The following is a 22,467-nucleotide window of genomic DNA, read 5'->3' on the forward strand; positions in this document are numbered from 1 at the left end:
TCTAGAGGGCTGGAAAGAGAGCCTGGGCTGAGGCTAACAAGGCAGGCAGGAGTTTGCAGGGAACCAGAGTGAGGGGATCCAGGTGCAGGCCCCAGGCCGGGCACAGCTGGGCCGAGTGCTGAGGAAAAGGAGTTCTGGTTCTGGCCTGTCTGGTTGGATCACTAAAGCCTTGCCAAGGGAGCACATCTGAAGGGTCAGGGAGGTTGTGGCATGGAGGCTGGCTTCCAGCTCTCTCCATGGCCTTGGGCAAGTCAGTGGCCTCTTCAGCTTCCCTGTAAACGGTAACCATATCACTGGGCGGAGGCATGAAGAGAAGAGTGCTTGGCCAGCACTGGGATCTTAACTCCTGGGGCCTTCACTGGGGCCTTTCCCGATCTGGGGCCCCTGCCCACCCTCAGCCTCGGTGGAATGGCCTCTTCCATTCTCTGGTGTGGGTGTGGTGAGTGGGGAGTCCTGCCCTCCCCTCCCTTTCTCCCCTTCCTTCCTTCTTGCTGTCCAGGCGGGGCCAGCTGGGCAGGCAGTTGGCAGTAGAGCCTGGAGGGGTTCTGGGTGTGGCCACAGTGGGCAGAGTGGAGGGCACCCCCACCCCCAACAGAGGTGACTCAGTCTTCCCTTCCCAGCCACAGCCGTCCTAGTGGCAGCTCAGAGTTTCCAACAGGAAATGAGTTCCAGCTTCAGGCTGAGTCAGGGCGCAGGCGGCCCTCTTCCTCCCCTTCACCCTGCAGGACTGAGCATGGGGCTTTGGGTGTGGTTTGGGGCCAGAGCTGTGCCCCCAGGCCCATGTTGGTGGCAGAGGCATGATGGCTTCACATACAGGTTGGGGTAGTTCTGAGGACACCTAAAGCTATCAGCTTCTTATTTTAAAAGTGAATGAATAATAAACCACAGAGACCCCATCTTTCCCATAACCCGGCCCTCCTGGCATCCAGACCTGGGGGACACTCAGTACTCTCCATGCAACAGGGAATCTGAGCCACACAACCAAGAGGCACAGTGGGAGGGGGTAGGGGTATGTCACCCCCACCCTGCAGACTCTAGGCTCAGAGGTGGTCAGGAGCTGTGCTGGTCACCAGAATGTCAAGATGGGCTGTCCCATTGAGCCCTGGCCAGGGAGCCACAGGCATGGCGGGGCAAGCTGGGGGTACCTGTTCCTGCTGTGAGGCCCACTCTCTCCTGTGCCCTAATGGTATGCTCATCTTGGGGGAGGGATCCCCAATGGCATACTGTGTAGGAGTATGCCTACCTCATGGTGAGGCGCAGACTGAGCCTCTGCCCCAGAGAGCCCCCGGACATACAGGGATGAACTGGGTGAAGGGAGAGTGGTAGGAAGGGCCCTCTATGGAGGCACCCACAGCTAAGGTCAGATAGGTGAGGAGGAGCTGCCCTGCCCAGAGCTGCCCCAAGGAGGGAGGCCTGGGCCAGAGGGTAAGGATACAGGAAGGCCCCGCCTGGAGTTTCCCTTCATGGTAGAAAGCTGCTGGAGTGGTTTATATGTGAGTGGTTTACACTCCAAAGAATAATACTTTGCCTGGCTCAGAATTCATAATGAATCCAGAAGTGTGTAGAGAAAATGCTCTGAGAGCCTGTCTTCCTGGAGGGATGTCATGCAGCGTAAGCAGATGGCCACACATGGACATGGCTTCTCCTCTCTACGTAGACATGCAAGCTGCACAGCCTGACTTTCCCACGTGGCCCTCCATGGCAGAGGAGACATGGAGCTGCCTTGTCCTCTTCACAGCTACATAGCACCTGCTTAGGGTGGGCTTTGGGTCCTGGCAGTTTCTGGGGAAGGTGCACAGGGGTCATCTTGCTTGTTGGGGGGAACTGTGCAGATCTCAGGCAGGTTTCTACCCAGGTTGTGGAGGATTAGGTTTGTCTCTCCCAGGTCCTGTACAACTGGAGAGATGTATGGACGGATAGGAAGGTATCACATTTGCCCAGGTAGAGACCACAGTGCCTGGGAACTGAGCTGGTTGTGGGGGACTCAGGCAGAGGAAGCCACTGGCCTTGGGGGCTGAGGGAATGTAGGTGTTGATGGGTAGAGAAGTGTGGGATTCTGCTTCCACATGGCTGCGTAGAATGCACTGGGCACATGGATGCCTGGAATGTGGGTGGGTGGGGTGACCGGGCTGGGCTGGTGGGGCCTGTGGAGGGAAGAGGAGACTGTGGGTGAGTGGGGTGGGGCAGGCTCAGTAGGCAAGACCACTAGGCTGAGACCCAGGGCTCAGGGACTGAGGCAGGCCTGTCTCCTGCACCCCAGGCTGGTCTGCCTGGGCTGGTTTGGCCCGTTGGTCCCTGCTCAGCTCTCTGACTAAGGGGTGGCTGTGAGGAGGAGCCACTGCTCCCAGAGCTGGGTGGGGAGGCCAGGGTAGGAGCAAACCCTCCACCCCTTCCCTCCTTCCTGCCTTGCTTTCCTCTCTGCCGGCTCTGAGAGCAGCCTGACCCAGCCAGCAGCCATGGACAGGTATAGCATGGAGGAGCTGATCCAGCTGGGCCAAGGTAGGGCATAGTAGCAGCCTGGGCTACAGAGAAAGGAAAGGGGAGGGATCAAGGCCTTCAACAGGGATGGGGCTGTCCTTGGCAGCCTGCTACAGGACCCTGAGTCACCCCCTTTCCTCAGTTTCTGGGACCTTAGGCATCAGAATGTGGGGAGCAAGGATGAGATGGCCTCCTCAGAGCTGCCCCTGGGTGTGTGTGGAATGTGGGGTGTTCCAGAATAGTGGAAGTTAGTGGAGGGGCTGCTCACAGCCTGGGGCATTTCTTCCTCTGGGAACCACTTCTCACCCCAGCAGCGGGTTCACAGGCTCCTCTGAGTCCATGCATGTGGTTAGGTTAGAGGGCCAAGAACTGTGCCTGCCTGGTTCAGCTCCTGTCCACTTCTGGTCATCTGCTGCCGTGGGCTGGGCTGGGCTGGGATTTGGACCCTCTCTGGCCTGCCTTTAAGGTAGCCAGTGTCCCTGGTGCTCTGGCTTCTTGAGCCAGTACAATCCTTGGCTGCCTAGAGCAGGCCGCTAAAATGTTTCTGAAGTGTGGGGCTGGAGAGCAGGGGCTCAGGTGGGCCCAGTCTTTCCCTCAGCCCCCATCCCATCTCCCCGTCATGGACAGGGTGCCCACCCTGGCAGTCAGGGACCAAGACTGGTTTGCTGTGCTTTGCTGAAGGCTTACCATGGGCCAGCTCCTCATGGTTTTCCTGCCTTGGTTTTCTCATGTTCATGATACACTCAGGGCATAGGACTCACTTGGTAGGGTGTGCTGGAGATTAAAACAGAATGGTGCTGGCACAAGAAACACTGCAAAATGCTACCCTCTGGAGGAGAGGGTCAGGACTGTATCCCCTTCATACACAGTTGTGTACACACACATCCGTTTTCCCAGGTGTGCTAGGATCTGGGCCAGCACAGGATACGGGGGATGTGGCGTGGACTGCCTGCTGACAGGACCTCTGACCCCTGTCTTCCACAGAATAGGATTGCTGTGGTATCTCTGGAGGGCTTTCCCTCTCCAGACCCCATGGGAACACCAGGAGAGAGGCCTCGGGTGAAGAGGGGCAGCCTAGAGATATGGGGTGGGTTCATGTGGCCTGGACCCCAATTTGGGGCTGCCTGGGTCTCTGGCTGGTAGTGTGACCTTGGGGAGACTGTCTTGTCCACCCTGAGGCCAGGTGTGGTATTGAATGACTTTGCGCAGGGCCCTCTGGGAGAAAGGGGCGTGTCACCACATTGGTCCATTTGATGCTTCCCAAGAGCACCCTACGAGGTGGGCAGGGAGTGGGCCACATGAACCCTAGCCCCTGTGTCTTGTTCCGAGGGGGGTCCTGAGGCCAGGCAGCTCCTTATTATAGCATTACCGTGGGATCAAGGGTGTGCATGTCAGTGGCGCTGCCCAGCTGGTCGGGACTCCAGTGAGCCCCAGGCCTGAGTGTCCTTACTGTTCACGTCATGTTCTAAGTCTGGACGAGTGACGGGCCTTGCTTGCCCTCCTCGGATATTTATATCCCCCTGGGCCCCCTGCCCACCACTCCCCTCCCCCATGGACTGCTGCTGACAGCAGCCACACGGTTGTGCCCTCCTCCCACCTCGCCTCTGCTGCTGCTGCTGCCGGGCTTGCTGCCTCTAAGGGGCCTGTGACCCTCCCCACACCCCTCGCCCGCTCCCTGTCCACCCTGTGGGCTCCTGTTGCTGTCCCCAATGAAGATCGTGCCCGGTAGGTGGGGCAATCCTTTGAAAGTCTTGGTGGAGAACCCAGCTGGGCTGGGGCCACAGTGCGTGGGGCTAGAGGTGAGGGGCTGTGTACTCCCCACCCCCCAGCCTGCTTCCCAGCCCGCACCCAGCCTCTCCCTCTGCCCTGTCTGGGGCCCTACATGGGGGCTTGAGGCTTGTGAGGAGTCCACATGTCTTTGAGCCTGGTGGGGTCAGCTGCAGACCTGGGGTGGGCTGCTAGGACTGGAGCGTTGGCATTAATACGCCCTTGATGTCTGGCCGTGTCCCCAGGGGACACCATTGGAAGAAGAATGGGGGCTCAGCACTCCTTCTGTGGGGGCAAGGGGCCAGACTAGGCTTCCTTTGGGAGGGAGGACCCAGATTGAGGCTGCGCAGGCTAGGCTGGGGGGCTGCGGCTTGGCTGCATCCTACAGGCCCCTCCTCCTGGCGGGCGTGGCCGTGGGTAGGCAGGGGTTAAGGCTCCAGCTAACCTTGAGCGTCGGCAGCACGGAGTAGGGACAGCTGAGCTGGGCCGTGTGGGGAGCGGCCAAGAGCCACTGGAGGGAGGAGGGCGGGCCCAGGCTGGGCTGGAGCACAGTGCGTGCAGCGGACCGGATGGTCTCCTGGCTGCCCGTGGATAGTGCTGTAGGGCGGTCCCTGCAGGCGAGGCAGCCTGCGGGCGCTGGGCTCTAGTCCTTGGGGCATCCCGTCCTCGCCCTTCACATAGGGAGGCGCTGTCAGGCTTCACAGCAGCCAGTCGCTGGTGCACCGAGGCAGCTCTGCCTGTTCCTTGTGGCAGCCATGGAGCCGACAGGCAGCCTGTTTCCCTCCTTGGTAGTCGTGGGCCACGTAGTCACCCTGGCTGCTGTGTGGCACTGGCGCAGGGGGCGTCGGCAGGTGCAGGATGAGCAAGGTAAGCGCCCTTGCCTCAGCCGCTGCCATCCGCCACCACCCTACCATGGGGATGCTAGTGGGGTTGGGGGCGGAGGGTCCACCTCCCTCCCACCCTGCCACTTCCGTCTCTGAGTGAAACACCAGTGTTTTGTGAAAGTGTGTCTGCTGCCCTGCTTCCCTGGGTGTGGCAGGGGCGGAGCATTGCAGTTGTCATTAGCCTGGAGTCTAACCTGGGCAGGTAGGTGGAAGGAGAAGCTGGGGTGAGACCCAGGGGGTAGGCTTTGGGTGCAGCAGTGCCTGCCTCTTCAAGGAAGCCCCCTCCTCAGCAGGGACGTGAACACAGAATCCACAGTGGCAGGTGCACTGGGCTGTTCTGGGCGGGACCAAGGTGGGGGTGGCCCTGCACAGTGGCCTCCCCTGCCCACAGAGTGTGGGGTTTAGCTGCACAGAGGTGCGGCAGGTGCCTAGTGCCTACAGCCAGGGTCAAGGCCAGCTTTGCGACAGACTGGCAGGCTGTGATCTGCCCTCCCCCTGCTCAAAGTCACCAGCTCCTGGGCTACAGTCCGAGGCGCCTATGCCCAGCACAGAATAGGGTGGGGCTGAAGTGAATGGATCATGAACAGCCCATGGGAATTGGGCAGCTCTGCACCGGGGCTTCTGTCCAGAGGGACTGTCCTAATGGAGCTCACCTCCCGGCTGGATTCGCCTTTGTCGGGGAGTGGCCAGGCTGCCCCCTAGTGGGCCTAATGAGTCTCATCCTCAGGGATAGGATCTCCACGACTTGGATCTGAATTCCCTTAGCTTCCAGGCATGGTCCTGGGGTTCCCTAGGGTTCCCTGGAGCTGGTGACTCAGTTACTGGTGGGAAGTTTCAATAGAATGCACAGATGGAGGGTTTCTAGTACTCGAGATTTTTGGTTGGGGACCTGCCACTGGCCTTCACTTCCTTGACACCCAGTTTTGTGGCCTGTCCACACGTGGGAAAGGAGCTTCCCCTTGCCTCTTGCTGCATGTGGCCTAACTCAGTTCTGTTCTGGCTATTCTCTGCCCACCATCTCTTCAGTGTCTACCCCGCCCCCCCCCCCAGTCCTGCCCCAGCCCCTGCTGGCATCCTGCTGGGAGAGGTCTCCGAGAGGTGGATCATGGGGGCCCTGGACAGTTTCTAAGCATCCTTGTCCAGGAGGGCAGCCCCACTCCCACCCCCGTAGGCGCTTAGGGGCCGTGGAGCTGGGGATGCGTTTCGTGGGCTTGGGCGCGGCTTCCTGACCCGTGCTGGGCGGGGCGCCCGCAGGGGCAGGTTCTTCGGGTCTGGGCCTGGCGCCCAGCGGGCGGAGGAGGATGTGGCGAGCTGAGCCGGGCCCTTTCGCACGGGCTGGGAGCAGGGCTTGTTGTATGATCCCTGGACGACCGAGGGCGCCTAGGGATCATGGCTGCATCAGGCACCCGGGGGGCGGGCGGCGCCTTCTACGGTCAGAGGGAGGTTGTGTTAGAGCTGCCGCGATGGCTGGACGGGGGCTGCGAGCGTGCACGCAGGGGCTACCTCTACGGACAGCTGTGCTGCGTAGGTGGGTGCACCCTTAGGTGGCCGGGCTGAAGGTACTGCGCTGCAGAAGCTCTCAACAGGTGGGGCCGGGGATAGGGGTCGGGTCTGGCCCAGGTGCAGCCCCGCCTCCGAGCTCCGGAAACACCTGGGGAAGGAGGCGGAAACACTTGGGGGAGGAAGGCGTGGGGCGGGGTGATGAAGTCCATGCTGGTTGGCTTGCCTCTGGAGTGTCCGTGGGAGGTGGGTGGAGCAGAGGGCTACAGCCAAGGGAGCCGGGAGCAAGGGGAGGGAGGGAGGTGCTGGACCCAAGGCCTTCCGGCTCCAGGTTCCCTCCCACTCATGGGGTTTCCATCCCAGGACCCAGTTGGCTGGGCTGTGGGAAGCGGGAGATGATCCTTCTCAGAGGGCTCTGGGGGGACTGAGCTGGTGCTGAGGGTCAACTGCCTTGGCCTGTACAGGGTCAGACAGGATTGCTAGAGTACAGTACTGGGAGCCCCGGGGCTGGGTCAGACAGGTGGGAGCGGCCCCGAGGTATAGAGTAGGCTTGGGGAGCCGACTTGGCCAGGCTGAGGACAGGTGAGGACTCCATCAGTCTAGGGGAAGTTTCCTCTCATTAGTGATTAGGGGGGAGGGGGCATCTATGGCCAGGGGTAAGGAGTAGGCAGGTCAGGAGGGAGGGGTTGAGGAGGAGTTTGAAGTTCTAGTTCCTGAAAGGTAGGAGGCACCCAGAGGCAGGACTGCTGCCAGGGAGAGGGTTGCTGGAGCTGGCCTGGGAGCAGGAAGAAGACTGGAGAATGGGCTTGGTTGGAGCCTGGAGAGAGGGCCCTCATGCATCATGGGTATCCAGTACTGGCTCTCCCAAGTTCCAGCTGTTGCCTGAAAGCCCTGTGCCCATCTCTGGCCCATTCCCAGAAGCATGGGTGTTTGTGTGCCTCAACAGAATGACAGCCTGCTCCTGCAGCAGAAACTCACCCTGTTACTGCGAGTGTGGTTCCCCAGTAGGACAAGCTTCTTGCTCAGGAGGGCCCTGCCTGGGGAGGGGCGGGCACGTGTTGGGGGTGTGAGAAGCTCTCAAGCACACTGTATTCCAAGCCCTGACTAGTGTGGAGTCAGATTTGGGATTTTGGAAGTTAAGGAGTTGATGTCTACTAGGGTTATGGGGGCTGCTGGGCCAGACGGGGCAGAACAGGAAGGTCTCCTGTTGGAGGCTGAGGGGTACTCTCAGAGGTGGGGGGTGTAAGACTTGGCAGAATCCTGGGAGCTAGCCTTGCTCTTAGGCATTAGGGTGGGGCCTTAAGGGCCCCTGCTGTGGCTCAAGACCCTGGGCCAGTGGGGTTTGGGTGCCCTCTTGTGGCCACAGGGAGCAGCAAGCATAGGGAATGGAGTGAGCTTTCCCCAGAATTGTCTGCTGTGGGAGGCGGGGTGTTCCTCCACAGCTCACAGCTGGAGCACATCAAGCCAGAAGCGTGGACTGGAAAATTCTTGTGGTTGGGTGGTGCATTCTTTCCTACAGTAGTTGGTTGGGCTGGGCAGTTCTAGATGCTGGCCATAGGCCGCTCTGTCCGCTGACCTGAGGGATCCAGAGGCCCTTGTACCCTTTGCCCAGATCCTCTATATTTTTACAACCTGGAGCAGCTGCTATCTCTGAGCCTCACCCAGCTGCAAACAGCCCCCTATCCATCCTGCCCCCAGGTGCGGTTTCCTTTTGAGTGAGTCACAGTGCCCAGGGCCCCTCCCCAACTCTGACTCACTGGCTGTGCCCCTTGGGGTGCTCCCCTCTGCCCCAGCATTTCCCCCAGGGGAGAGGTCCTTGCAGCTCTGCTGGACTGGCCTACTTGGATGAGTCAGAGCTCTGCTATGCTCTGCTCTTGCCTGAGGTGTGCTCTGTCTGGCTTGCCTGGGCTGGGCTTCTGCCCCTAAAGGATCTTACAGGAGCCAGGCAGGCCCTTGAGCCTGGATAGAGCAACCTCGTTGAGGTGGGGGCCGCAGGTCTGAGAAGGTGTGAGCTGGGGAGCTCTAGGAAACAGAGGGGCAGTGGGCTCCCTCCCCAAGATGTCACACAGGTTGGGGGTTCCTTTTAGAGCCAGACCCAGCAGGAAGGTGGGCCAGCCAAGGAGTGACTGGAGTGTTCTCTGAGAATGGGTGTGGCCTTAGCTTCCCCCCCCCCCCCCCCCCCCCCCCCCCGCAGCTCTCTGGGGACCCTTCTCCGTTCCCTGTGTGATGAAGGCTCATTCTGGGTGGCTGTGGGGTTGATGAATTCTCTGGGGTCCTGGTACCAGTGCCAGCCCCTCCCCTGGACCCCCCAGGTCCTGCTGCTGTGGCAGGGTGGGTGAGGAAACCCCAGTTTCCTGTTTCTGGCTACTGAGGGTGTGGCTGTGGGGGAGGGGCTGCCTTCCTCCTTCCCGCTGGGACACTCCCCTCTGGGGGACTGAGTGAGGTGGGGCTCTAGGGGCGGGGCAGCCTTGCTGGGGAGTACAGCCTGTAGGGAGTGGCCGCAGCCGTGAGTTAGCCTGTGTGGAGTTTGCATCCAGTGCAGCCGCCAGCCTTCAGCCGTCTGTGTGCCACGAGGGGCTGCCCAGAGCAGCAGCACCTGGGGGCTGAGAGACAGAGTCAGGGGCCGGCAGCACCATGTCTCAGCATCGGCTCCGGGTGCCCGAGCCTGAGGGCCTGGGTGGCAAGAGAACCAGCTCTGAGGACAACCTCTACCTGGCTGTGCTCAGGGCCTCTGAGGGCAAGAAAGGTAGTGGGCACACCCTCTGGGCAGGGCAGGCCTCTGCAGCAGAAAATAATGTTTTCTGTGGCAGGAAGCCCTTGCCCTAGGTGGGAGGTGTGGGCATGGACTGGGGGTCTGGGTTTGGGGCCAGACTCAGATGGGGGGGCAACTGCCATGCTCAACACAGATTGGCTTCTGAGACTCTAGTGTGGGATCAAAGTGGCAGGGAGGGGAGGCCCAATGCCCTGTCAGGTGGACACAGCTTCCCCTACAGTACCCCAACAGGGCCTAGCCCTGGCCCTGCTGTGTCCCTGTTTAGCCTCATGTAGAGGCAGTGTGTGGGGTGGGACAGGCTTTGACTTGTGCACCCTGATGCAGCAGCTCTGGACCTCCCATCTTCTTGGGAGACAATAGGGAGATTGAGCAGAGGCACTTTGGGCCTGGCCCCCTGCCTGGACCTGGGCTGCTGGGCCTGGGCATATGATGTCCTGGCCATGCCGGAGGAGTAGGGTTTATGTGATCTGGGAGAGGCCTGAGGTGGGCACCAAGGCTTCGGCTGTTGTAGGGCGGCCTTCCTCTGGCAGGATTTGGCCAGCCAAGCTTTCATGTCTGCACCGTGGTCACCTCTGGGGCCTCCCTGGGCTTTTCCCAGGCTCCAGCTTAACTGGACTTGTCTTCCCCAGATGAGCGGGACCGTGTGCAGAAGAAAACCTTCACCAAGTGGGTCAACAAACACCTCATCAAGGTTGGTGGCACCTGCTTGTGAGTGGAGGAGGGAAGGGTGCGGCAGATGGCCCCTGCCCCAGGGTGTCCTCCACTGCTGCATTCCCCTTTCATCTCTGAAACCTGTTATTTTCTGTCCTCTCCTCCCACGCTCCGCTCCGTCTCTTTCCTTCTCTTCCTTTGGTCTCTGCTGTAGCACTGGAGGGCAGAGGTAGGTGCCTAAGCAGAGGCATGAGCATGCTTCATGCCCCTGCCTCTTTCCCCTTGGTGCCAGTGCCCAGTACTTTTCTCTGCCCCTGCCTCTAGGCTGTTGGTGGCCCCGGGGAATCTGTGGCCACTCTAGCCCTGCTGTTCCCACAGGCCCAAAGGCACATCAGTGACCTGTATGAAGACCTTCGCGATGGCCACAACCTCATCTCTCTACTGGAGGTCCTCTCTGGGGACAGCCTGGTATGTGCCCCTGCCCTTTTCTGTGGTCCTGCCAGCATCACCCTCAATGTCCCTGCCTGCCTTACCTCCCTGAGGTCTTTCCTGACTGCCCAAACTGTGTCTAGCTCAGCCCCCTCCTGCCTTCTCCTTGGAAGCAGTCCCCCCACTGTGCCTTCGCGTCCAGGGTGTTGGCCTCACAGCTGACAGCCTGGCTTGGGAGTGGCCACGACCCCTGTGCTATGAATGGGCTGCTGTCTTCCTCATTGGAGTCCTAACACAGTAACCTCATGCTCTGCTCTGCTTTGGTTTCTCTGCTGCTTGGACTCTGAATCTTGACCTCTGCCCTTTACCCTTTGCTCTGCTCTGGCTGGGCAGCCGAGGGAGCGGGACGTAATCAGGAGCTTGCGTCTGGTGAGTGGTTGTGCCCGTTGGCCACAGAGGCACATGGGCTCCCTGAGACTGTGGAGCCCAACTCACCTGGGCTGGCAGCTAGTCTGGCCCGACCCACTCCTGGCTCTTGGGCGGGTAGATGGCTGTGCTTCAAGCTACCTGCTGTCCTGCCTGCTGCTATACCTGGGACTGGGCCTGGGACCCATGAAAAGAAGTGGCTGCCATCACTGGGCAGGAGGACACACCTCCAGTGCCACTGCCCTCCACCCACAGCTTCCTGGCTATTGTCTTCTCCCCACCCCCTTCCTTCCTTCCCACAGCCTGGGTTGGTTTCCCAAGCCCCTGCTGGACCTGGGCCCAGGCCCTTCCTGGCCCCTGGGCTGATGGCCTCCTTTTTGCAACTGGGGAGGGTGAATCTGGGATGTGTGAGGGGCTGCTGACCCATTGGGGAAGACCTTGGTTTAGTTATTGCAGCTGCTTTGGGGGTACTGGGGGGATGGGGCTGGGACTCCAGCTGCCATGTTGATGTTGACTATGCCATGCCTCCTCTCAGCCCCGGGAGAAGGGGAGGATGCGCTTCCATAAGCTGCAGAATGTCCAGATTGCCCTGGACTACCTCCGGCACCGCCAGGTAAGGCTGTCAGCCAGCTACAGGCTGTAGGCCCCAGGTAGCCTTCCTGAGATGCTGCCCAGTGAGCTGTGACTGAGAGCTGTTTGCTCACAGGTGAAGTTGGTGAACATCAGGAATGATGACATCGCTGACGGCAACCCTAAGCTTACCCTAGGCCTGATCTGGACAATCATCCTGCACTTCCAGGTAACGTGGCTGCCCCTAGATGTCTCTGGGGTTGCTGTGGGCTCTTTGACTGGTTAGCTGGCTTGATTTCTGGCTGGGGTATGCTCAGGAGGGGGTGTTTTCCTATCAGCCCAGCCCTGGGCTGGCTTGTAGCCTGAAGGCTCAGGCTTCTCTCCAAGACCTGCCCATCCTGTGCCCTCTGGCCCCAGCTAGGCAGGGCCGGCAGAGCCTCCTTGGAGAAGAATGTGTTCTCTCCTGGCTGCCCTGGGGAAGCTTCTGGAGCTGCAGGGGCTGCCCTGGCTGACTCACCATTGCCTGTGCTGGCCGCACAGGAAGCCGCAAATCTGAGATCTAGGCAGAAGAGCTAGACTGGCACGGCAGCTGAGTCACAGGCTGGCAGGCCGGCAGACGTTAGGGATAGGTTGGCAGATGTACTGACAGCAGGGAGACTGGCAGACCCAGGCCTGAGATTGGACAGAGTGCCGGGCATACATCCTACCCAGCCCCCAGAGACTCCCCACCCTGGCCTGCCACCAGAGAGGAGGCCTTGACCTGTCCCCACATGCCACCTCAACAGCCTTTTCTAGGGTTGGGGGTTCTGGGAAGGCTCTGGGGGTCTTCAGCTACCCTTCTTGTGCCTGCTGTCTGCCAGCTGTACTCTGTACTAGCCTCTGGATGTGGGGGGTGTATCCCAGGCTTCTCTAGCTAAGGAGAATCCAGAGTGTCTACCACGTGGTGTTAGTGGGGTTGGGGCACTGACTTATTCTGTGGCAGTTGCAGGCTGGAGTGGCCCGGGCTTTTGGTCTTCCGTGTGGTATACCTCAGTGGGAAAGAAACCTGGGGGCCCGACTGTACCTCACCTGGGGCCTGGTGACCCTGATATACCCTAGTTGGGTGCTGAGCCACCCCTGCTCCCATGCAAGTGGTCATGGGTATCACACAGGGTGGCAGCTGGTCAACCTGGGTGGCCAGAGCTGAGCCTCTGCCTTCTGTTTACTGTGTGGGGCAGATCTCAGACATCCAGGTGAGCGGGCAGTCAGAGGACATGACAGCCAAGGAGAAGCTGCTGCTGTGGTCACAGCGCATGGTGGAGGGCTACCAGGGCCTGCGCTGCGACAATTTTACTTCCAGCTGGCGTGATGGCCGCCTCTTCAATGCCATTATCCACCGGCACAAGTACGTGGCCCCAGCAGGTGGAGGGGGGCTGTGGGTCTGGGGCACCTCAGCTGGGCAACTTCAAACAAGTCAGGGCAAAGAGGGTGGCAGGAGGGATGTCTGCCACTGATGGGAACTTGGCGCCTGCAGGTATGAATGCCAGCCAGCCAGCCAGCCACCTCTGCGAGGTGCCAGTGAGCAGGCCCAGCCCCATTCTTCCTGAGTTCTTAGGAGCACCACTGTTCCTTGAAGCCTGTAGGACAGTGAGATGCTGGTCCTGCTCATGTGGACACCTCGGAAGGGGCCTGACAGGCAAGGAGGCTTCAGGGAGCCCAGGTTGACTGTAACCCTACTGAGTGCACTGCATCTGTGACTATCCCCACTAGAAGCCTCTGGGGCTCTTGGAGGGTGGGGCAGTGGGGTCCATTCAGGTCTGTCTGTGTGGGCAGGATTGGGGTGTTAGTGTGTGTCAGATTTTTCAGGTCAAGTATGGGGTTGGGACTGTGTCTGCCGGGGTGAGTGAAGAGTCACGCTGACGCCCCTGGCCCAGCCTGCCTCACCTGCGCCTTCATCCGCAGGCCCATGCTCATAGACATGAATAAGGTGTACCATCAAACCAACCTGGAGAACCTGGACCAGGCCTTCTCTGTAGCAGAGCGGGACCTAGGAGTGACTCGGCTTCTGGACCCCGAGGGTAGGAGCTGCTGGCCCTCCTCCTTTCCTCTTCCCCTTCCCCGTGTCCACACAGGCTCTGTGACTCTGTCCTCCCCTACAGATGTGGATGTCCCTCAGCCTGATGAGAAGTCCATCATCACCTACGTCTCGTCCTTGTATGATGCCATGCCCCGTGTGCCGGGCGCCCAGGACGGGGTGAGGGCCAATGTGAGTGATGCCCTAGGGAGGGTGGGGAGTGTGTCTTGAGCCCCGTTGCTCTCCAGCAGCTGCTCACTCATGTGCTCACAGGAGCTGCAGCTTCGATGGCAGGAGTACCGGGAGCTGGTGCTGCTGCTGCTGCAGTGGATACGGCACCACACTGCTGCCTTTGAGGAGCGCAAGTTCCCCTCCAGCTTTGAAGAGATTGAGGTGGGCCTACCCGCTTGGGCCAGGGTCCTGTGTCTGCCTTGGCAGGGCTGCTGACAACCCTTGTCCCCACAGATCCTTTGGTGCCAGTTCTTGAAGTTTAAGGAGACAGAGCTTCCAGCCAAGGAGGCAGACAAGAACAGGTCCAAGGGCATCTACCAGTCCCTAGAAGTAAGTGGGTGTGCCCAGGGTGGTGAGTAGGGTGTGCTGTAGGGAAGTGACTGGGGTGCCCCTGAGTGTGGTGAGTGGGGCATCCCCGGGGGAGGTGGGGTGAGTGCAGCTTCCTAGAGCCCCAGGGCCTGGGGTCCCCTCAAGAGTGTGGCGTGAACTTTTGGGACCAGGGCTGTTTCAAGTTTGGAGAGCTAGGGACCTCGGGCCCAACACTCTCACCATTTGCAGCTTGGGCCTGATTAGTTCTGTCCCTGATCTCAGGGAGCCGTGCAAGCAGGCCACCTCAAAGTACCCCCTGGCTACCACCCCTTGGATGTGGAGAAGGAGTGGGGCAAGCTACACGTGGCCATTCTGGAGCGGGAGAAGCAGCTGAGGAGCGAGTTTGAGAGGTAGGTGTGGGGAGGCTGCTGGTGGGTGGGGCCTTGTGGTGGCAGGGAAGCCACCCCAGGGTGAGTCACTGCCTGGGGAGGAAATCCCCCCCCAGGCTGGGGAACCCAAGCTCCAGAGTTCCTGGCCAGCAGGACAGTGGGCCCCAGGCAGGCAGGGAAGCCAGAGCAGAGGGGAGCTGCTCTCTGGCCAGGGGCATGGTGAGCCCACCAGCTCAGTCTCTGGTCTTGTGTTTGGGGCTGCAGGCTGGAGTGTCTTCAGCGCATTGTGAGCAAATTACAGATGGAGGCTGGGCTTTGCGAGGAGCAGTTGAACCAGGCCGACGCCCTTCTGCAGTCGGTGAGGGGGAGGGGAAGGGAGGAGTGAGGGGCGGGCTTGGGAGGTGGGAGGAACCCCAAGCCAGTCCTGCCCTGCAGCCAGGGCTATGACTAACTGGGCTCTGTGGGCAGGGTGGGGCACTGGGGGGGAGAAACCAGGCCTAGCTCCTCCCCATGCGGGGGGGGGGGGGGGGGGCAACTGTGATCTCCTGCTGTGGGCAGAACTGGCCTCTTTGTACCAGGCAGGGCACCAAAGAGGCTGCTCTGCCCTCTTGCAGGCTCACCCCATCCCAACAGCAGCTTAACACTGGGGGAGGGGTGGTGGGGAGATGCCCAGGCCGACTGCTGGCTGAGTGTGGGGCTCAGAAGGTGCAGGGCTGTCTGTGTGGGTCTAGGCAGGATCCCACTGAGAGAAGTGACAGTGTGGAAAATGGCGGATGAGGCCCAAGATCCCGTGAACAAGCCTGTAAAGGACCTCGGTCCTTGGTCTAGCAGGATTCCTTAGGACAGAAGCCTGACCCCTTAGAAAGCTAGCCTGTATAGATATGTGGACAAGTTTGTCAGGAGCATATGTGGGGATCCCGGGGCAGTGGGTAAACTGAGGCCTGGGTTGTAGGCTGGGGAAGTGGGTGAAGGGGGCTGCCTCGACTGATGACCCTGTGGCCAGACTCGGAGTCACAGATGACCACCTTGCAGGATGTCCGGCTACTGGCCTCAGGCAAGGGGCCACAACGGGCAGGGGAGGTGGAACGGGACCTGGACAAGGCAGATGGCATGATCCGGCTACTGTTCAATGACGTGCAAACCCTTAAGGATGGGCGGCACCCGCAGGGCGAGCAGATGTACCGCAGGTGGGGTCCGCCTGTGCCCTTCCCAGGGAGCCTGGGTCTGGGAGCCTGGGACCTGTCTGAACCCTCCTAACTCCTCTGCTGCCCCAGGGTGTACCGCCTGCATGAGCGCCTGGTGGCCATCCGCACCGAGTACAACCTCCGGCTGAAGGCAGGCGTGGCAGCCCCTGTGACCCAGGTGACCCTGCAGAGCACACAGAGGCGACCCGAGGTGGAGGACTCCACCCTGCGCTACTTGCAGGACCTGCTGGCCTGGGTGGAGGAAAACCAGCGCCGCGTGGACAGTGCTGAGTGGGGTGTGGACTTGCCCAGTGTGGAGGCACAGCTTGGTAGCCACCGAGGCCTGCACCAGTCCATTGAGGAGTTTCGGGCTAAGATCGAGCGGGCGCGCAGTGATGAGGTGGGCAGCATCCTTGGGTGGGCTGTTAGGTGGTGGGCAAAGGCCTGGTCCCGGCAGTTCTCATCCTCCTCGTCTCCTACAGGGCCAGCTTTCCCCTGCCTCCCGGGGTGCCTTCCGTGACTGCCTGGGTCGACTAGACCTGCAGTATGCCAAGCTGCTGGTGAGTGGGGACCAGGCGGGGACTGGGGAGGTGGGCAGGCAGCATTCTGCTAACATGCTCCCTGCCTTCCCGCAGAACTCCTCCAAGGCCCGCCTCCGGTTCCTGGACAGCTTGCATGGCTTTGTGGCAGCTGCTACCAAAGAGCTGATGTGGCTGAATGAGAAGGAGGAGGAGGAGGTGGGCTTTGACTGGAGTGACCGCAATGCCAACATGGCTGCCAAGAAGGAGAGCTACTCGGTGAGTCTGTCTGGCCTTCCAGAACCCTCCTGCATTTGCCCACACCCAGCCCCACTGTTGGGAGCCTTTGGGTGGCCAGTCAGTTCCAGCTCAGGCTCCATGGAGGCTGGCACAGGATTTGGATTGTGTTTGTTGGAAGATTACAGACCCCAGTCTGCCTCCAACACTATTCCTGAGACCCTCTTCCCTGGCATCAGGCCCTTATGCGTGAACTGGAGCTGAAGGAAAAGAAAATCAAGGAGATTCAGAATACTGGAGACCGACTGCTGCGGGAGGACCACCCTGCGCGGCCTACAGTGGAGGTGAGGTGGGACTGCAGGGCTGGGGGGACCAGCACCGGCCCCCAGATGTGGGGGCCGTGGGGCAATCCTTGGACGCTGAGGTGGAGGTAGGGCTGTCGGGGGCCACCATGGGCCCCAAGGGATCTACTGTGGGTCAGAGGTGGGGAAGGAAAGGCGCTGTGGGAGCCCATCTTGGGCCCCAGGTGGGGTTGGCAAGAAGCTGTGCGGGGGGAGAGGGATAGGGACCACCCTGGTCCTAGATGGGGTATGTGGGGAGGGGATGGGGTACTATGGACCTCCCTAGGTCCCATGTGGGGGATCTGAGGAGGTCCTTGTCCTTCAGTCTTTCCAGGCAGCCCTGCAGACCCAGTGGAGCTGGATGCTACAGCTGTGTTGCTGTATTGAGGCTCACCTGAAGGAGAACACTGCCTACTTCCAGGTGAGACCCCTGCCCCACCGTGGCTCAGCTGCAGCACTCTGAAGGTGCCTCCGGACCACACTTGGCAGTAGGATTGGCCCTGACTGCTCGCCCTCCCCCGATTGCCCCACTTGCTTACTGCACTCAGGAGTCCTCCCCAGTCCTCTTGGGCTCTGCTACTCCTTGCCTTAAGCCTTGGCCCTTCAGTCTGCTCCCCACTTCTGGGGCCTGGGGCATCCCTGCATGATCTTCTACTTCCCTGCTCAGTTCTTCTCAGATGTGCGAGAGGCTGAAGAGCAGCTGCAAAAGCTACAGGAGACATTGCGAAGGAAGTACAGTTGTGACCGCTCCATCACTGTCACCCGGCTTGAGGACCTGCTGCAAGATGCCCAGGTGAGGCTGAGGCAGGCAGGAGCACAGGGACAGACTGACTTGGTGTGGGCTGCATTGGTGCCTAGGAGTTGGGGATGGAGGACCAGCAGAGGCCGGGGAGGTCTGATGAGGGTGGTGGGTGTGTGGTGAGCTGAGAGCCTGGTGGCAGGTTGCTGCCTGGAGCTGGTGTGAACTCCCACCCCTATAGTCTACACAGGTGGAGGCCCAAGTTAGTGGCTGTCACCAGTCCTGTGATTGGGCATGAATGCTGGTTTTTCTGGCCCCCATGGCTGGAGTAGGCACAGGCTACATGGTTGTGGAGGGCTGAACAACAGCTAGGCATGGTGCCTGCATGCAGGGGTGAGGAGCACTTGGGGCCACGGTGCTTTGGGTGAGCAGTCATGGGGGGAAGAGTGAGAGGCAGCTGGTTCTGTAAAGTGCTATTCTGTAAAGGCTGGGACTTCAGTCTCCATGTCAACCTGAGAGAAGGTAGTGCAGCTGCCAGCTCACAGCCTTGGACAGTCCCTTGGTGAGGTTTGGTTGGACAGGAGGAGGCAAGTGACCCGCTCCTAAAAAGGGAGGGAGGAGAAGAGAGACACCGCAGGGGCCAGGGTAGAGCTAGGCTGGACCCCTTTCCCTGAAGGACATAGTGGGTGACCTGGGATAGGGGTAGGGCATCCAGTCCAGATCCAGGGAGTAGGATCTGCTTGGGGCCCAAGCCCTGGGGCCTGTCCCAGCCACACCTCCTGCCTCCATGTGTCCCCACCGCCAGCATCAGGGAGGCCCCCCAGTCCTGGCAGCCCCTGGTCCTGGAGGTGCTGGGGTGTCTACTGCTTGCTGGAGGTCGATCTGCATGTGTCGACCCTGAGCTCTGCTCCTCTCCACAGGATGAGAAGGAGCAGCTGAATGAGTATAAGGGGCACCTCTCTGGCTTGGCCAAGAGAGCCAAGGCCATTGTGCAGCTGAAACCTCGCAACCCGGCTTACCCCATCCGAGGCCACGTGCCCCTGCTGGCCGTGTGTGATTACAAGCAGGTGGAGGTGAGGGCTGAGCCAGGTGGGGCGGTCCAGGGAGGGGGTGGGCAGAGCCGAGCATGACCACATCGTCATCCCCTCTGGCTGTCCCAGGTGACTGTGCACAAGGGTGACCAGTGCCAGCTGATGGGCCCTGCTCAGCCATCTCACTGGAAAGTGCTTAGCAGCTCTGGCAGTGAGGCTGCTGTGCCCTCCGTGTGCTTCCTTGTGCCCCCACCCAACCAGGAAGCCCAGGAAGCCATCACCAGGTGGGTGGCCCTATGGGGTCCTTGGCTAGAAGGGGTGGATAGTGGGCAGGGCCTCAAGACCCTTGACTGTGACCCTGACCTGCCAGGCTGGAGGCCCAGCACCAGGCCCTCGTGGCACTGTGGCACCAGCTGCATGTGGACATGAAGAGCCTTCTGGCATGGCAGAGCCTCAGCCGAGATGTGCAGCTCATCCGTTCCTGGTCCCTGGTCACGGTATGCCTGCCCGCTGGCCGTGGACCTTCTGGGGGAGAAGAGGAAGTGGTGTCCCGTGGGGAGCCAGCTAGCCTCACCCCACGTTACCCCCCATGTCCACCCCCAGTTCCGCACATTGAAGCCTGAGGAACAGCGCCAAGCCCTGCGCAGCCTGGAGCTGCACTACCAGGCCTTCCTGCGGGACAGCCAGGATGCTGGCAGCTTTGGGCCAGAGGACCGGCTGGTGGCAGAACGCGAGTACAGCTCTTGTAGCCACCATTACCAGCAGCTGCTACAGAGCTTGGAGCAGGGTATGGGGTGGGCATGGCTGGTGTATGGGCAGGGCAGGGCAGGCAGGCCATGGACCCAGCAAGCAAGTGACCAGAATGTGTCCTCAGGTGAGCAGGAGGAGTCTCGCTGCCAGCGCTGCATCTCAGAGCTCAAGGACATCCGGCTGCAGCTGGAGGCCTGTGAGACTCGCACTGTGCACCGTCTTCGGCTGCCACTAGACAAAGAGCCTGCGCGGGAGTGTGCCCAGCGCATCGCCGAGCAGCAGGCAGGCGCTGTCCCCTTTCTCATCGCTCTGCCTCTCAATCCCACTCTACCCCTCCCTCAGCCTTCGGGGGGTGCTCTGTGTCGCTCTGCTCATCAGTGTGTCCCCACCCAATCTTTCCTCAGAAAGCGCAGGCTGAGGTGGAAGGGCTGGGCAAGGGGGTTGCCCGACTCTCAGCCGAGGCCGAGAAGGTCCTGGCCCTGCCTGAACCATCACCTGCTGCCCCGACTCTGCGCTCAGAGCTGGAGCTGACCCTTGGCAAGCTGGAGCAGGTCCGCAGCTTGTCTGCCATCTACCTGGAGAAGTGAGTGACTGCGAGCACTGGGCTGGGCCAGGCTCTGGGGAGGCCTGTGACGTCAGGGATATTCTGAGCAGAGGAAGGACAGAGTGTTGGATAAGTTGGGGACATTGAATGACTGGGCTGGGAGATGGTGATCTCGGACTGGCATGGCAGCTGTGGGGGTGGCAGAGAGTCCAAGTCTGATGTTTGTGAGGTGTGTGTGTGTGTGTGTGTGTGTGTGTGTGTGTGTGTGTGTGTGGTTCTGGGGATTGAACCCAGGGCCTTGTGCATGTGAGTCAAGCACTTTATCAACTGAGCTGTGTCCCCAGCGCAACTCTGAAGTTTTTTGAAGATGGCTCCCACAGGGTGTCCTGATGATGTTTTGTGGGATGTGTCGGGGAGAGAAGGGTGGAGGGGATGGGTGCTCCTGACTGATGTGGGGAGACTTGGAGGGTCAGCAGGCAACTCAGTGAAGAGTCGGGGAGATGAGGTTAGAGCAGAGAGTGGCCCAAGTTGTGAACAGAAGGGAGTACAGGTAGAGGGAGGACTGAGGAGGAGCCTTGGCTCCCAGCGTGGCCCAAGTCTGGAGGAAGAGGAACCCCAGGAAATGGCCCAGGATAGTAAGTTCAGAGGAGGGAGAGCCTGCCTCACAGAAGGCCTCTGTGATTTTGAGAGAAGGATTTCTTGGTGGAGGCTGGGGAGCAAGACCCAGGAGGAGCTTTGGAATGGAGACAGTGGGTAAGAGAGTCGAGGGCCTGGGCAGTAAGAGGCCCCCCTGGCTCCGCACTCTCCTCCCATCAGGCTCTTCCCAGCGCTCTCGGTGATGTGAAGGGCCATGCCGGTGCTCTGCCTCTTCCACTCGCCCTCCTGCCCCACCCCATCCCAGCCTCTTCTATTCTTCCTCTGCTGTTTACTTGACTGCACCTTAATGCAGACACATAAAAGGTCACACGTTCATAGGAATTAATTTTCAGAAGTGTAATAAGAGATCTCTCTCTGTCTCTGCCTTGTCCGTCCTGACTCCGGGGCCTTCAGCGTTTATTGCTTACTGTATTACAAACAGTGCTTCTGCCCTTTGTCTTCCCTTTAGTCACAATACCAACACACTATTTGAGAGAAATATCACTGTTGGGTATGAGGTCCCCCTCAGCCAGTCTTGATTTTGCTGGAGTACTGACAACTACACTCTCAGGGGGCTGGGGCTGCAGCTCAGTGATAGAGCGCCCACCTTGCACGTGTGAGGCACTGGGTTCGATCCTCAGCACCATATAGAAATGAATAAGATATTGTGTCCAACTACAACTAAAAAATAAACAAAACTGACTGCCCCAGGATCTTGGTGTCTGCTGTTCCTGGCTGGAGCATCTGCTCTGCAGGTCTTCAGGCTGGAGCTTTAAGTAGTTCTGTGCCAAGATTTCTCTTCAAGTTTCTTGTTCTCCCTGAAATCTGTGACCACGGGATTAGCTGACCAGCAGGGTTCTGCTCAGGTGGGGTCTGGGCTTGCCAGAGGCACTCAGTGGCTCCCTGGGGCTCTAGTGTCCCCACCTAGGTCTTATTTCTAGAGCCTACCTGCCCTGGCTCTGATTCCCACTCTCCCTGCCAGGCTCAAGACCATCAGCCTGGTGATCCGCAGCACTCAGGGGGCTGAGGAAGTTCTCAAGGCCCATGAGGAGCAGCTTAAGGAGGCCCAGGCTGTGCCTTCCACCCTCCCAGAGCTCGAGGCCACCAAGGCTGCACTCAAGGTACTGTGCCAGGGTTTGTGGCTCACTGGGGGCAGGGAGATAGCGGGGGCCCCAGCTGAAGCAGCACCCACCCCTCTTGTGCCCAACAGAAGCTACGGGCCCAGGCAGAGGCTCAGCAGCCTGTGTTTGATGCCCTGAGGGATGAGCTGCGAGGGGCGCAGGAAGTGGGTGAGCGGCTGCAGCAGCGGCATGGTGAGCGGGACGTGGAGGTGGAGCGCTGGCGTGAGCGGGTCACCCAGCTGCTAGAGCGCTGGCAGGCAGTGCTGGCCCAGACTGATGTGCGGCAGCGTGAGCTGGAACAGCTGGGCCGCCAGCTGCGCTACTATCGTGAGAGTGCAGACCCACTGAGCGCCTGGCTGCAGGATGCTAAGCGGCGGCAGGAGCAGATCCAGGCTGTGCCGATGGCAAACGTTCAGGCTGTGCGAGAGCAACTGCGTCAGGAGAAGGTAGGCCAGGGCCTGGGAGAGGCAGGCAGTAGGATGTGTCCTGTAGCCGTCCGTGCTGACCACCCACCCCTCTCAGGCCCTGCTGGAGGAGATTGAGCGCCATGGTGAGAAGGTTGAGGAGTGCCAGAGGTTCGCCAAGCAGTACATCAATGCCATTAAGGTGAGGCCTCCAGCCATCTGCGCCGAGACCCCCATCCCAGGACACGCTTGCCAGGCTGGTAGACCTGGGGCTCTGGACTCGAGCCTGGGCCGTGCTGGGAAGCCCTATAGATTGGTGTGGGGGCAGGCATAGGCAACGAGGGCAGCGCAGATGGCCAACCCTACCATGCCTCCCATAGGACTATGAGCTCCAGCTGGTCACCTACAAGGCACAGCTTGAACCAGTGGCCTCCCCAGCCAAGAAGCCCAAGGTCCAGTCTGGATCAGAGAGTGTCATCCAGGAGGTAGGATGGGGGCAGGC

At 60.3% G+C, this 22,467-nt stretch overlaps 1 protein-coding gene across 27 annotated transcripts in view; it reads left to right on the top strand.

Annotated features, from left to right (window-relative positions):
* Positions 1 to 22,467, top strand: part of Plec (plectin) — a 57,569-nt gene that overhangs the window by 23,088 nt on the left and 12,014 nt on the right. For 6 of the 27 annotated variants that reach the window (XM_021723465.3, XM_021723468.3, XM_040293504.2 and 3 more), the window contains 30 exons: positions 10,032 to 10,093; positions 10,268 to 10,282; positions 10,432 to 10,521; positions 10,876 to 10,911; positions 11,444 to 11,521; positions 11,615 to 11,707; positions 12,696 to 12,862; positions 13,420 to 13,535; positions 13,617 to 13,723; positions 13,805 to 13,924; positions 13,997 to 14,092; positions 14,354 to 14,481; positions 14,725 to 14,818; positions 15,493 to 15,647; positions 15,735 to 16,044; positions 16,127 to 16,204; positions 16,280 to 16,441; positions 16,639 to 16,743; positions 17,066 to 17,161; positions 17,408 to 17,533; positions 18,400 to 18,552; positions 18,640 to 18,794; positions 18,881 to 19,007; positions 19,114 to 19,297; positions 19,385 to 19,542; positions 19,665 to 19,843; positions 21,423 to 21,561; positions 21,651 to 22,007; positions 22,084 to 22,167; positions 22,346 to 22,450. In XM_021723465.3, the coding sequence (XP_021579140.2) occupies positions 10,032 to 10,093; positions 10,268 to 10,282; positions 10,432 to 10,521; positions 10,876 to 10,911; positions 11,444 to 11,521; positions 11,615 to 11,707; positions 12,696 to 12,862; positions 13,420 to 13,535; positions 13,617 to 13,723; positions 13,805 to 13,924; positions 13,997 to 14,092; positions 14,354 to 14,481; positions 14,725 to 14,818; positions 15,493 to 15,647; positions 15,735 to 16,044; positions 16,127 to 16,204; positions 16,280 to 16,441; positions 16,639 to 16,743; positions 17,066 to 17,161; positions 17,408 to 17,533; positions 18,400 to 18,552; positions 18,640 to 18,794; positions 18,881 to 19,007; positions 19,114 to 19,297; positions 19,385 to 19,542; positions 19,665 to 19,843; positions 21,423 to 21,561; positions 21,651 to 22,007; positions 22,084 to 22,167; positions 22,346 to 22,450 (3,875 nt within the window). Of the gene's footprint in view, positions 1 to 421; positions 440 to 4,774; positions 5,113 to 6,382; positions 6,658 to 9,110; positions 9,376 to 10,031; positions 10,094 to 10,267; positions 10,283 to 10,431; positions 10,522 to 10,875; positions 10,912 to 11,443; positions 11,522 to 11,614; positions 11,708 to 12,695; positions 12,863 to 13,419; positions 13,536 to 13,616; positions 13,724 to 13,804; positions 13,925 to 13,996; positions 14,093 to 14,353; positions 14,482 to 14,724; positions 14,819 to 15,492; positions 15,648 to 15,734; positions 16,045 to 16,126; positions 16,205 to 16,279; positions 16,442 to 16,638; positions 16,744 to 17,065; positions 17,162 to 17,407; positions 17,534 to 18,399; positions 18,553 to 18,639; positions 18,795 to 18,880; positions 19,008 to 19,113; positions 19,298 to 19,384; positions 19,543 to 19,664; positions 19,844 to 21,422; positions 21,562 to 21,650; positions 22,008 to 22,083; positions 22,168 to 22,345; positions 22,451 to 22,467 lie in introns of those variants that run through there. The other 21 variants (XM_078016494.1, XM_021723516.3, XM_040293506.2 and 18 more) reach the window with 15 other exon arrangements.

This window comes from Ictidomys tridecemlineatus, chromosome 7, assembly GCF_052094955.1.
Source record: "Ictidomys tridecemlineatus isolate mIctTri1 chromosome 7, mIctTri1.hap1, whole genome shotgun sequence".
In the NCBI taxonomy this organism is placed as follows: Eukaryota; Metazoa; Chordata; class Mammalia; order Rodentia; family Sciuridae; genus Ictidomys; species Ictidomys tridecemlineatus.